The sequence below is a fragment of the Orbicella franksi genome, chromosome 14, assembly GCF_964199315.1.
Source record: "Orbicella franksi chromosome 14, jaOrbFran1.1, whole genome shotgun sequence".
NCBI lineage: Eukaryota > Metazoa > Cnidaria > Anthozoa > Scleractinia > Merulinidae > Orbicella > Orbicella franksi.
This window is the reverse complement of record NC_138158.1, coordinates 1783247-1798157: the sequence shown is the minus strand read 5'-3', so window position 1 is coordinate 1798157 and position 14911 is coordinate 1783247. Positions and strand designations below refer to the sequence as shown.

Sequence of the window (14911 nt, the reverse complement as noted above, 5' to 3'; positions counted from 1 at the left end):
CTTGTTTTTTGTTGAATGTTTTTTTTGATGAAATAAGCTCTGAACGACGAGAATTTCAGCTCGTTTTATTTCCCGAAAGCTCTTTTAGACAAAATTACTTTCTAAATGTCAATTTCTCTGAAATGTGTAGATCGACGATTGTGAATATAATCACCTTTCCGAAATACTATTGAACTTCCCGTAACCAACTACCCAATATGTCAAGCCTAGGTAGTCGCTCAAGGGAGGTGGTTGCTTACGAGAGATTAGACAATATTGGGTCACAACTTTGCCTCCTGAGCATACGGTAACTGATGTTTTAAATGTTTTATTCGTGTGAAAAGTCAATTTCGAGAAAAACCCGGTACTTGCTATTGAGAATTTCCGTCTCTTGTACAACCCGGGATGCAATAATGTCCCAACACCTTATTATTCAATTTCTGCTCTATTATCTGTCAAGTGGTCGCTTCCGGGAGGTTGAAAACTAAAGAAAATTTCAAACTTTTAGCTCTGAAAGTGGTCGCGGTCGCTTACGAGAGGTGGTCGGTTACAAGAGGTTCCAAATATAATGATTTGACGAAGAAACTCTTAGTATTTTGGAATTCTGGTTGCTGAGGAGAGGTGGTTGCTTACGAGAGGTGGTTGTAACCGGAGGTTCGACCGTAGTCAAATTAGTACGAAAAACAATGTTTCATGACATTCCTAAACTTAGACAGTTGAAAGTCAAATGCGCAGCGGAGTATTTTTAACGAAATAGAAGTAAAAAGAAAGTGAACGGAGAAAAAAAAATCATAGAAAATAAATGCTAATGAAGGCAAGATATCTAAAAAACCGTAACAATTAGTAATTCTTTTGTTTAATTTGAGAAAATGTTACGATTGATACACAGTACCGCTCGATCAAACATTTTGTATATAAGGACTTATGGAATTCAGTTTAGTTCAAAAGAAACAGCTAATTCATGATTTGTTGAGTCTGGCGTCCATGCTTTTATTGACCAAAAACGAAATATATTGACCTGTTAAGAGTACAAGAACCTGCTTAATTCACGCCTACCTAGTACATATGAGCCACGAAACGCTCAATCGAATACTAATTATATATTTTTAAAATAAATAAACCTTTTAACTGAACAGACTGCGACAAGAAGGAAATAAACTTCTAGTGTAATTACGTTATTATTTAAGGGAGAAGAATTTAAATTAAAGGGTCTCAACTCGTTTAAAAAATTAACGACTTTTCCATGAACAGACTACTCTCTTTACTGAGTAGTTTGTCCTACTGCACGCAGCGTGAAAAGACGCGAACCTAGCCAAGCATATTGTGTCAAACGTGTAAACAATTATGTCACCTGTAAACAATTTCTTGTGGGGCCAGAAAGAGTCCTGTATTCTTCTGCACCTTTGTGTAAGTCTAGAATATAAATTTGTTTAGTACACCGTAGTGATTTTCAGTCTTGAAGTCGAGAAACCTACGGTAGATTCTCCAACGTAAGTTGCAGGTCTAGCGAATCCCTCAGCATTTGCGTTTTTGATGATCAACTATTATCTACTTTTAATTTGTTAACTTTGTTTTATTTAACTTGGATTGATCTATCGGTGTCTAGTAGAATACCGTGATACTTTTAACTAGCATAACTTGAAAATTAGGAAAGAAAGATGTAGACATGTTTTTCGTCTAATTTTAACTTGTTCTTTTTCAGATTGAAGATGAAGTCAGTGGTGCCATTCAAGTTCATTTTGATGTTCTTTCTTATTTCACATTTACCAAGAGGTTGGTTTTCTCGAATTGTTCTTTATTGATTTAAATGTTACTGACAATTTCGAATGATGCGTATGAAACTCAGTTATTCACATAAATCCAACTGTTACAGTCAATGTAACTGGGGCGTGAACAAAGCGATTGCCGTCCATTACATGAATTCCAGTTCAAGTAAAGAATTTGAGTTAAAATATCGAATTACTAGATCTGACTTACTAGTTTTAGACTGACCGCCATTAGAAAGATTTGCCGATATTTTCTGGTTGCCAATAAAAATTCTTTTACTCATCCTTGTTGGTTATCAGATGACTGTAACCATCTCAAGTGTTACCTTTATTGTCTCGAATCCGAAGCACGCTCGACAAATAATTGATAATTATAAGTCGGTTTCCTTTTGAGACTTTCCAAAACTTGTGTTACATCGTGAATGTAATCTGCAACCTGAAACAGAGCAAATAATGTTAAGTATTTTACCTGTTCGAAAACGAGAAAAGGATCTAAACGAATGCTTCTATCCATACATTATGTTAGGAGGATATTCCAAAATTTATATTCCAAACTATACCAATGTACCAACTGCACCAGTTACGGGAGGGTGAAGAAGTCAGTCGGATGACCGACAAAATTGACCGAAGTTCCTGTCTTATTGGTTTTCCACATATTTTCATTCTATCTGGCACACAAAATGTTACTGACTTCAATTCTTCTTGTGGATTTCCAAAAAAATTTGTACGTGATTTGTATGTGTGTACATGTTTAATTTTAGATTTTGATATTTGAAGGCGACTCTAAATTTCTTTTCCTTTTAAGTCTGTTCTTGATTGTTGGAAGAAATGCATGGACGAGTTGATTATAAAACAAGTTAAATTAAGAAAACTATCATATAGAATGAATAAAATAATGTGTTTATTCGTTAATTACCTTTCTGTAATTTTTTTTGCTCGGAGCACAATGTCGCCTCGCTCCGTATGAAAAACTTTCGTTCTTGAGGTCAAATTCAACCAAGCTAACCAGTAAGCTCTCAACTAAAGATTCAAAGATGCAACCAACCACCCTCCAAAGTGAGTGTTAAATGTAGAAATCACATCGACTCGGAAAAAATTCCGAGTTAATTTTTGCGAGCCGATGTGATTTCTACATTTAATACTCACTTTGGAGGGTGATTGGTTGCATCTTTGATATGCTTTAAATGTGACTGCGTGATATACTTAGCGAGTTCATATGCGCCAATTCAACATTTGGCTGTGTGACCGCGCGATGCGGTTTCAGACAGAGGCCCACATTTCACCCTTGCTCAACATAGAGTCTCCAGTAGCTCAGTGGTAAGAGCGTCCGGTCTAGATCACGGAGGGTCGTGGGTTCAAATCCCATCTGGAACTCGGAATTTTTTCCGAATCGATGTGATTACTACGATTAAAGATTCGTCCGATAAAATAGTAATCTGTGAAGTACTATTTCTTGTTAGATAAAGATATTTTAATTTCATGGCAAGTAAAGACAGCAAAGAAGTTTAATTCAATTACAGCTTACCTTTCGTGTATTCAAATCGCGCGCCATTTTGAACTTGACCCGCGCACGTCAACGGTGACTAACAAATGAGCCTTGGGAAGACTTCCTTATATAGCGCGCCTTCGTGTTTAAGGTTACACCAGGCGATAAATGTAGCTTAATTTTGTTCCTTAAGTTTGTTTTGTTAAGATAATCTCTCTCAACTTATTTTGAGGTCACTTCCAGCTTCAGAAATCCCAGGAGGATCTAGAAATAGCGAATCACACGACGCGAATATTACCCACGTGCTCAACCCAGAAGGCTTTGCACGTATTTTTATCCTCCACGAAAACATCTACGCAAGCGCGTGGACGGCGTGGTATCATACGCGGAGGAACTGGGTACAAATATCTAAAATTAACTTGAATGAGACTATCCAGGGGAGATGACTCCTTATCCTCTCTCGTGGGAGGTCATTTATAATGACCGTCTCCATTCCCCGGGTTTCGATTCTAATGATAGGTGTGCGTAGTAAAAAATTGAGAAACCTTTTCACGGCTTTTGATGCCATCATGTTTGGGGGGGGGGGGTGGGGACAAATAAGGAAAAAAAATATGTTAAATGTGTGGGAAAAATAGAGAATCTAATCTCTAACAGGTAACGAAAAATTTGAGTTTTGAAATATTTATGAATTAAAAACAAGAGATATTAGATGAACGAACTTACTTCTCAAATTTGAGGGAAATTTGTCTGTAACGCCGAATCAGGATTCCTTGGAAAATTTACATAAACTTGCATGAAAACTTTGAAAAAAGAAACCCGTCGCCCTATGTTCTTCAAATTTGATCAAAAGGACCTTCCGCTGGGTATCTTTTCTTTGTAACTCATAAAATCTTCAGAACGTCAATCACGCTCAAATTATTGGGCATCGAGCTTTTTCCCATACATTTAATTTAATTTTTGCTGTGTTTTTACAGTTAATTCTTGTTTCTAATTAAAGTTCTAATGACCATGTGGTGAAATTTTCCAGCTGTGGACTGTAGTGCCAGCAATGTAAACAACTGCTACACTTTCCATGACGTTGACAGTACCTGGAACGAAGCCCGTGACGCGTGCCGTGACATGGGAGCTCACCTAGTTACCATGGAAACGACAGACGAGTGGAACAAAGTTAAGGGCTTCCTCGCAGATAAAGTGACGGAAACTGGTAGTTACACTCACTATTACATTGGACTCCGTAAAGAAAGCGGAACGTGGAAATGGACTGAGGCAGGATCGCCTGGTGTCACTGTGGCCACAGATGACAGCCGCTGGCAGAGCGGTCAGCCTAGTGATGATTCAAGGGAAGTTTGTGGCGAAATCTGGTATCCCAGTTCAGGGACCCAAGGGCATTTTAATAATGTCATGTGCAATAGAAAAGATGCGGGTCAAGGAATAACGGCAACACGTGGATACATCTGTGAAAACTATTAAATCAAACCGAGATTAACTGAGTTAACCTGATCAGTTAAATGTTGAAATCAGTATAAAAGGGAGTAAATTTTAAGCTTAATAAAGCAAGCTGAATAACAATAAACAAAAGAGTTTTGATTTCTGTGTTTATTTTTTTTTCCCTTGGCCAAAGAGAAAGCGGTGTATGTGTCAAATTTTTGCCATGGAAGGAAAGATCAAGCATTCTATCGCCATGGTCCTGTTTTTCCTTGCAAATTTCCATCTATATGTTGAATGAAAAGATACTCGCTTTATTGATATCTCAGACGGAGAACGACTGAGGGAGTTGTTTATTTTGTTCTCGCTAGTGTTCAGAGTTCTCCAGTTCTCGCATAGCTCTGCCGCATCGGGAATCATGCGCTTATCAGTACAATAGAACATGGCTTTGGCAACTCTATTGACCAATCAGGGCGTGCTTAGTATCTTAGTTATTTTATAAAGGTAAATTACTATAAACAACTTTTACTATTATGTCTTAAAAGGCAAAAATTTAATAGTCGAACAATCCATTCTTTCAAGTACTACCATTTATCCTTTATTTTTGATTCTTTACTCTCATGACAATTTATGTGCATCTTTTTTTTTATGCTATTCTGTTCTGCTGTTCCTATTCCGCTTCCCTGTTTTTCACGCTTTGGATTTGGTGCCCTGCTTTTTGCAGATCTCCTGCAAAATGAAATGCGAAATCATTTTATCTAACTGAAAATTAAGAGCTGTTTATCTTATTGCGAAATTTAATCAATTTAAGCATTACATAGCCATCGTTCTCGATACTATTACTAGCCCGAAACCGATTAATTTATTGATTGATGTTACATTATCGTTAACATTATCTTATAAGGTAGTTGGGATTTTTAACAAGTTTCTTTCTAATTTAAAATATTTGTTTGCTTATTTCAGTGTCCTCAATTAGTCGGCATGCGCAGTACCAAACTCTTACACTCGTAATAAAGCAAGGCACTTAGATCTGAATAATTTAGCTTTAATTGTGATTTTAGGTTTTTATATGAGTATCTGAAGTATTAGCCTGCGTCGCAGACAGTCTAAAACTCCGGTATAAATATAAGGCTACAGGTAACACAGAACCGCGTGGATACATATGTGAAGATTTGTAAAGAATCAATATCTTTGTCATCTTTGTTGAATGTGAAATAAATCAAGGGATTTACTGTTGAGTCACTATCGGTAATGAATTGTTCTTGTAAATTAAGATTCCAAATGATGGCGTACATTGTAAAAAAAAAAGCCCTCAACACCAACCGTTAAAACCTACAAGCCCTGAAAATGAGTTTCCATTTGCCATTAAGTGTCCCCTTCAATTTTACGAAAAAAGAAGTATTCACCCCAATTATTCACCTCAAAAAACTGGAGAATAATCTGACTTTCGTTGTAAACCGTTTAATCATATTTGATGCTACAACGAGGAGGAATATTGAACGCACGAGGCTCACGTCCTAACCACTAGGCCACGCTGCCTCCACAGCGTGGCCTAGTGGTTAGGGCGCTGGATTTGTAATCTGGAGGTCCCGGGTTCAAATCCTTCTCCTTATCACTGGATGGATTTGTGTTTGGTGGTCCCAGATTCAACTCCTCCACGCTTTTTAAAAAGTCAGCTGGTCAGCCTCCCGCCAGCTGGGATTTTTAAGAAGTTTCTGTGCAATTCACAATATTTGTTTGCTCATTTCAGTGTCCTCAATTAGCAAAGTAGTGCTAAAGACTTTGACACGTTATATTTATTATTTATTTATATTTATTTATACGAGAGGATAAATACATCTACAACGACTGACTTTTAACTCTAAGTTATGCACTCGGGACTAAATATCTCTACATTTCTTTATAATACTCAGTTATAGAACACTCGAGGGTAAATATGTTGGCGAGATAGCACGCGTGAAACAGCGCCCTGGCGTCCTCATTTCGATCGTCATATTTCAAATTTTCAACCATCCAACTAACACGGTGAAAACTGAACGTGTGCTTAAGGTGGCCGAACACAGTTTTCAAGAGCCTATGCCTAATGCACCATTACTTTTAAGCTATTTATGCTTTGGCGCTCGTTTTTTGCAAGAGTCAAGGTTAACCACAGAAAAGTTTATTCTCGCATTGTGGCTAAGTTCAGCCATTAATGTTGTGAGTAAATACTATTTTTGTGTGAAATTTGAGTCGTTTCCGAAAAGTGTTTTGTCGTCAAACTGACTGGCCAAAGTTTCCTACCATGTCTCTTATCATAACACCGTATAATAACTCATCAAAATTCGCTCAAATCTCGTTTAAACACACCAGGATGAGAAGAAATGGTACCATTAGATGTTCAAGAGTCTTTATTCGGTGAATTACACATACATCGGACCGATTTCAATGTCATCTCCTAATCTTCATACTTAACTCTTATATTTTGGTTATACAAACTCTTTTAAGAGTTAAAACATTTATTACACGTAAGTGACTCTGGTAACGGTTTACCACAGGGCCGGGCAAGCTCTTGGCATGGCAAGGAAGGAGAGAAGAGGGGAAGAAGACCCTGCCCGCATCGTAGTGAATTCTGAATCAGTCCGTCCAAATTTTGGACGCAAAATACTGATTGGCTGAGATTTATACGTTGACATGGCGACACTTTACCCCTTTCCACTTGTGATCGGCCTCACCAGTGGGGGAACGCGGGCGCACCGAAACACCCACGGCTGCAGATCAGGATTGAGCCTATGTTCAGAGCCGCTTGTGCCAAAATTTCAGAATATATTATTTTGGACGTTAATTAATGTATCGCTGAGATTGATGCGTTGGCATGGTGACGTTATCCAACTTACAGGACATTATGCTGTGTGGCTGAGCAACCCTCCGCGCAAAATATTTTGTCCTCCCTCGCCCCAACTCTCGCGCGGTCAAACTAAGCGCACTTTTGCCTACCTTTGCTTGATAGTTTTGTCAACACTTTCGAACACTGGTGTGACTATTGCAGCTTATGATCGGAGGTAAGCATAACGAGTTTGATTTCAACGAAGGCGGTATGAACTCGTAAAGCGATCGTAAGTTGTAGTTATTATTTTTCACCATGGTTTTTGCTAGTGTAAAGTATTTTCTGCGATTGTAATGCTCGCCTTCTGATCGATTTCGGCTCGTCTCGTGTGATTTCAATGGCTCAGGTATAATTTTGATTATTTCTTTCACGGTCCGCACCATTCCACTCCTGGAGAAAATAAATACCGAGTCGGATTAAAGTCATCCAGCCGAGGGGGCGGGGGGACTGCCACATGAAAAGGTCGTGCCCTTCCTTTAGTGGAAGGGGTATAAACCCGGGGTGGGGGGGGGGGGGGTGTGGGCCGTATTGATCATAAACAGGGTATCGATTTTGGCCATTTGTCGTCATAAATAGGGTATGGTTTTTGCACTCTAGTCTTGAATTAAGTATGTTCTTTTAGAAGAAGTTACCTTTTCATCATTATCGATAAGACCATCCACAAAAGCCTTCATAAATTATGTTTGAGGCAACTGTGTCAGCCACAACAGTCATAACTATGGTATCAAATTTTGGTCAGGCCCATAAATAAGAGAGGTAAAATCGCAGATTTTGGTCATAGATAGGGTAAGGGTTTTGGGAAGCAGGCTGCACACCCCCACCCAATTCTTCCAGAAGTACTCCCCCCCCCCCAGAAGGCTCCTTTTCTGAGCAGGGGTAGGAAATAAAGCTTATTCCATTTAAAGTGGTACTACGGTTATCAGTCGAGTAAGGCACATCAAAAGTTTGGCGACCAGGTTTCAACGTTCAACTTGTGTTGTTGTTACGGGCAACTGGCTTCATTTCTAATAGCAACCTGTCAACCCTTGACATCATTGCCAGAAAAGCACACGAAATTGCAAGCGACAATATTTTTACCATTGGAAATGAGGAAAGTTGTCTGTGGCAACACTGTAATTTCAAGTCTAAAACTTCATCACCAAAGCTCCGTCGTGCCTTACTTAACTGATAAGCGTACCACCTTTTAGGGGTCAAAATAATACTCAAGCCATTCCCAGGTTGGTCTCCTTTAAGGGTTCAGTCCAAATTTTCTGACGAGCATCCTTGACCTGTCCCCTCTGGGTCATACAGATCATTGGACAGGCGGCAGTTAGTGTTAGCTAGCTCCCTACGGGTGATATGGGCAAAGTGGAGCTGTCTTTCCCCCTTGAAAAAATTTTGAGCAGAACTAAAACAACAGTTACATGTATTGCCATAAAATAATTATTTTTATTATTAATAATTTAAAGGTAATAAATTCATTCTTGTTGATTTTAAAAAAGTAGTAACTGAGGATGATTTGTTAAACATATTCTTGTGAGGCAAATTGAAAATTATGGAATAATTTATTGGAATACACAGCAACACTATAGTGGTGAAATGTTGGATGCAAAAAAACAGAAAAAACTCCTGAACTGGAGAAAACTGGAAACATATTCTCCCAACCACTGCATTTTACCTAAACTTCTGGAGTTTACAGGTCAAAATAGCTCTAAGTGTACCTTAGTCAAACACGGTCCAATTTATCATAAATTTTATACATATACACAAATACATATTAATAGTGGTGAAATTCCGGATGCACAAACCAGTAAAAACTCAATCAGAGAAAAACTGGAACCATATTCTCCAAACCACTGCACCTCACCTAAACCTCTGGTTTGAGGCTATGAAAACTCTTGCATGTATACGATTAATCGTTGATGAATAAAACTAAACCTAAGCAATAACAAAACAATCCCAAGTACTGTGCAGAACGGGTCAGCATCAAGTAAAGAATAATTATCTTTCGAAGATACATGTTATAAATAACAATGTAAAAGGACATTAATATCATGACTAGCACATCAAAGGTTCATGTAACTTAGCTGGCTGCAAACACTTGAGTGAGATTGTGAAAACTCAGAAACCCAGTTACCCTAACCTTTTAACTCAAATCCCTGGTTCTTTTCCCTGACCCAAACCCTACTCCCTCATCCATACCCTAGTCCAGACCCAAATCCCTAACTCTAGCCTGTTAGACCCAATCCCCAACTCCAACCCTTTCCCTTAACCAAGACCCAAGCCCAAATTCCTGGCCCAAACCTTAACCCTAATCCCAATAACCAAAACTCCTTGCCCTTGGAACCCTAAACCCCCAACACTCCCAATCCATCCCAGGTCCCCAAATTTTGAGTTCTCACAGACTAACTTTCATGTTTGTACAGCAGGCTAGTCATAAAAATTCATGGCCAATTTAATTTCTTTACTGCAAATATTTGACTTCTCATAAATGATAAAAGTAACTTGAATCAATACTGCAAAAAGCCTAGGGCCTAACAGCTGACCAGAACTTGTGCTTTATTTTGGATAGTTAAAAAGAAATTTTCTCTTCAGCAAAACAATGTTTAATTTTATTCTTCCTAGCATTTTAAAACTCATGAAAACTGCCATGTATCAGGTAGACTTGAATTTTAAAGCAGATTTAAATCGTGCAAAAAGGTTTTTGATTCTTTTTTTTTTTTTTTGCAATGCATACTGGAACATGTAGAACTCTCCATGAGTTACTATGAGCATTAGTTGTTGTTCAGCATTATATGTTATTATCAGCTTAGCTTTTAAAGTTAATCAAGAAGAGTTCATAATGTCCAGATGTTTCCTTTCGAACTTCTAAAGATAATTAATATCAATTGATTAATCTTGTGATTTAAAATTCAAGTCTACCTTCAGTTTAATGATCTTGATATTCACTACGCAGACTCTGACAGAAATCAAGTTATTGACGTAATGAGTTCATCTTGTCCAGTTTTGCCAACAAGCTTAATTGTCATGCCTGTATCAGTTTCTTTTCAGAAGACAAATCTAATCACATACAGAAGTGGGTCTTTGACATCAAATGAAATTTCTAATTTATAAGAATTCTCCTGAGCTATTCTTTATATATCAAAAAGAATAACTTTCAAGAGTCTATTCAAAAACTATAGCTTGCAGCCACAAAGCTATAATGTTTGAATAGAAAACATTCATCAAGCTATTATTTTGAAATAATTGCATTCAAAGCTATCATTTCTTTAATGATAGCATCAGGCTATTATTTCTTAATAATTAAGCTTGATTGTTATAACTTTTAAATAATAGCATTTCAAGCTATTTATTTGTCTTTAAATAAATAGCTTTATTGCTATTATTTGTAGAAAACAAGAGTATTGATTTTTTTATAATTTTCATTTGATGCACGACATAAATCTTTATGTGACTAATTGTTGTGTACTGAAAAGAAATAGCATGACAAACGTAATTAATACTGAAAATAAATTAACTATAAGTCCTCCAGAATGTTTTGCATTGTCTTCATCATCTGCTGACATCTTCTGTGCTTCATCATCAAGTTGCTTGTCCTTAGTGTGATCCAGTGATTGCCTTTCTCCTGTCCAGCATCAATCATCTGTGATCTTGGCTGAAAATAACAAACCTAAAATCACCATACTTGCACGCCTAACTTTTGTTAGTGAATAAATTGTTCTCAGACTCATTACTTGCAAACAGGCACAAAGTCATGTAACTAGGACTGCCTGTAAAACATACGATGTTTCTGCACAGAAATTTCTTCCCTTGCTTGAGAAATGTTAGAAACTGTTGATTATGGAGATTTTAGCATTCAATTATGTGTACATGTACATGTACATAAAATTTAGAAGGTCTAAGTAAACTACGAGTCAAAGAGTAAATAATTGTTAGCAATGTAAGGGAAAGTATAAAAACAACAAAGAAGCACTTACTCTTCATGTTGTCCTGCACTGTGTCATCAACACCATGATTTGCATAATAGGTTCAGCTCCTGCAAATTTTGTTGTTTGACCATGGCCTAAGAAGAGAGAGAATGTCGTTACATTTGGACGCCCTTGCTGTCCTCTCTAGTATATTGTGGCGTCTGTGATTGAGTGTCGATTGATACCCTCAATTGATACTCTCGATGGACACTCAATTGACACCTTGGTTGACTCTCGATTGACATCTTGGTTGACAGTCGGTCGGGAATAGACTAATTTTCAATTGATGCATATATGTTGGTCAACACTCGGCCGACTATCATCTGGCTCTCGATTCAGTGTTGATTCAGTGTCAATTAAGTATTGATCGAGATGTAAATCAAGGGTATATATCCAGAGTTTCGTTCGACACTTAACCATTGGTTCCTTTGGTGCACATGATCCGCTCATGCTTGTGCTTGTGTTTCAATTAATGATTGCTGAAAATTACTTTTGAAGGGATCCTGCATGTATAATAATCATTAAAGGACCTATTTTTGTGAAGAAAAAATATTTTAACTAAAGGGTTTCAACTACATGTAAAAGAATACAACCTTTAGAAATGGAAAGAGCATTCAATGCAATTAGCAACATCGTTGACACTCATGTAGCTTGACTGACAAGTGACATTTAAGGAAAACTGTAGTGGTTTGAATGTTTAACAAAATTTTGAGGATTTTATATAAAAGTTGACAGTACATGTAACTGAAGATCAAAGTCTTGCTCTCCAACAATTTTCTTTTAATAATAAATAATAGCCTGTCTTATAGACATTTCTTTCTCTTTATGAACTCTGACATTGTCATAGTGTAGGCCAGGAAAGGTTGGATAATTAGTGATTAATGATAACCATTATTAATATACTGTATTTTTTTACCTTTCAAGACCAAGGTAGCTTGCTCATGTTAATTTTTCTTCAATTCCTTTCAGGTTGATCTGACTGGGCTGCTGTTCTATTGCCTCTTGTGACTATGGCATCATGATGAGCTGCATAACAGGTACACATCTGGAAATTCTTGTATAAGCAGTCATCTCAGACAAATTTTTACATGGAGCTAAAATGTGCAAGAAAATGAATGTTACTGACAAGGTATCAGAAATGTAATTTTCATTATCTCTGAATACCTCATGTCTGATTATCAATAAAGACTGCTATTCATTTGTTAAGTCTGAAAAATATAAAATGCTAGTTCTACAGATGACATTGTACACTCTCTTCTTGACTTTTAGACTAAATCAAAATATTTCAATAAAAGCTTTCAAAGCAGTTGGAGCAGAGTGGTTTTTGGCACTAACTTTTATGATTACTTAACGCTCCTCCTATTTTATGTTGAGGCCAACATTTTTATTAATTTAGCCCAGTAGTAGGTGAATAATTGGTCAGGAACATAATTTACTTCTAAGAGCAGTGATATCACACATGCATTAGAATGGCTTTAATATGCCTTGTGGTTAGTGGTACTGTCTTAAACTGGTGTAATATTAGGTGATTACTAGCTAGCTGTTATGACTGGGATGTAGAATTCTTGTATATACACTGTACCTGGCTTGGCTGGCTTTCAAACTTGACTGTACGGTAATATGCAGCTAGATCCACTGTCCTGGCTGGCCTGTTAGCAGATGGTCCAACTTGACTGCAGTGTATAGGCTAACATTGAGGTCCATGGTCCTAGTTGGTCTTGACTGCTTTGTTTAGTCAGATGCATTGTCCTGGCTGGCCTGTAACATGGTCCTAGTTGGTCCTGACTACTCTACATGTATGAAGACAGATACACTGTCCTGGTTGGTCCTGATGGTCTGACTTGACTGCTCTTTATGGGCTGACAGATCTACTGTCCTGGTTGGTCCTGATGGTCCGACTTGACTGCTCTGCATGGGCTGACAGATTCACTGTCCTGGTTGGTCCTGATGGTCTGGCTTGAACGCTCTGTATGGGCTCACAGATCCATTGTCCTGGTTAGTCCTGATGGTCCGACTTGAACGCTCTGTATGGGCTGACAGATCCACTGTCCTGGATGGTCCTGATGGTCTGACTTGACTGCTCTGTATGGGCTGACAGATCAACTGTCCAATCCACTGTCCTGGTTGGTCCTGATGATGGTCTAACTTGACTGCTCTGCATGGGCTGGCAGATCCACTGTCCTGGATGGTCCTGATGATCTGACTTGACTGCTCTGCATGGACTGACAGATCCACTGTCCTGGTTGGTCCTGATGGTCTGGCTTGAACGCTCTGTATGGGCTGACAGATCCACTGTCCTGGTTGGTCCTGGTTGGTCCTGATGGTCCGACTTGACTGCTCTCTTTGGGCTGACAGATCCACTGTCCAATCCACTGTCCTGGCTGGTTGGTCCTGATGATGGTCTGACTTAAATGCTCTGCATGGGCCAACAGATCCACTGTCCTGGTTGGTCCTGATGGTCTGACTTGACTGCTCTGCATGGACTGACAGATCCACTGTCCTGGCTTGTTCTGATGGTCTGACTTGACTGCTCTCCATGGACTGACAGATCCACTGTCCTGGTTGGTCCTGATGGTCTGACCTGACTCTGTAAGGACTGACAAATCCTGCTTGTGGTTGACAGTTGCTGAGGACTGGAACTCTATAGCACACAAATTACTTTTCATGATAGTACAGTTATATGAAATAAATTATACGTGTGAACAGTGACTGAAATTCAAAGCAATAAATTTCACCCTCAGTTCACATGATTTATTTCATAGTGATTTATAATGTAGTCATCTTTTCATAGGCTAAGATATTTGTATCTTACAGTGTACATGCTCCCAGTAGCTTTGAAGCTCTGATTGAGCAGTTGAACTGCAGTCCCTTTTCATGGGTTTGAATCCCATTGAATCCTTAACATTTTTCCTTTTTAACTACTTACCTTCTTTTGTTAACGGAATTTGCTTGACATTTCCTTTCACATGATTCTTTTGGTGTCAGAAGTAAACAGGCAGCACATTTTGACGAAAATAAGTTTAAAAAGATTATTTGAACAACTGAGTCTGTTCCTTTTTTGTGATTTTAAAAATCAAGTTTATCCAATAATTGACTTGATCCTGAAGTGACTCACACATTGTAATTTGCATGGTGAGGTGTACAAGACTGCAGTCTTTTATCATGGGTTTGAATCCCATTCAAGCCTAAATTTTCACTTTTGTTAAACACTTTGCTGGCTGACCTGTCACCACATAATAACGTAATTCAGTTCAAACTCTGGAGAAAATTCTAAACAGCAAACAATTTTCACAGTATCCATATATAAGTAAGACAATTTTTTAAACGCATAACTGGCCTCGAACACTCCCAGTGGATTTGTCAGCTCAGCACTTGAAACCAATAACCTATGGAAAGGTTATGGGTTTGAATCCCTTTGTTAGCTTAAATACATTTTAATGTTACT

General features: G+C 38.1%; 1 protein-coding gene and 1 non-coding gene across 2 annotated transcripts; both read left to right on the top strand.

Annotated features, from left to right (window-relative positions):
- The first annotated feature begins 1688 nt into the window (after positions 1-1688).
- LOC145468957 (C-type lectin domain family 10 member A-like) lies at positions 1689-4827 on the top strand. Its single transcript, XM_081452674.1, has 2 exons — positions 1689-1752; positions 4259-4827. The coding sequence occupies exons 1-2, from the start codon at positions 1689-1691 to the stop codon at positions 4699-4701; spliced, it is 507 nt and encodes a 168-aa protein (XP_081308800.1). The 3' UTR covers positions 4702-4827.
- Trnal-uag (transfer RNA leucine (anticodon UAG)) lies at positions 3045-3119 on the top strand. Its single transcript has one exon. It is a non-coding gene; the product is annotated as a tRNA-Leu (tRNA).
- Positions 4828-14911: the final 10084 nt, after the last annotated feature.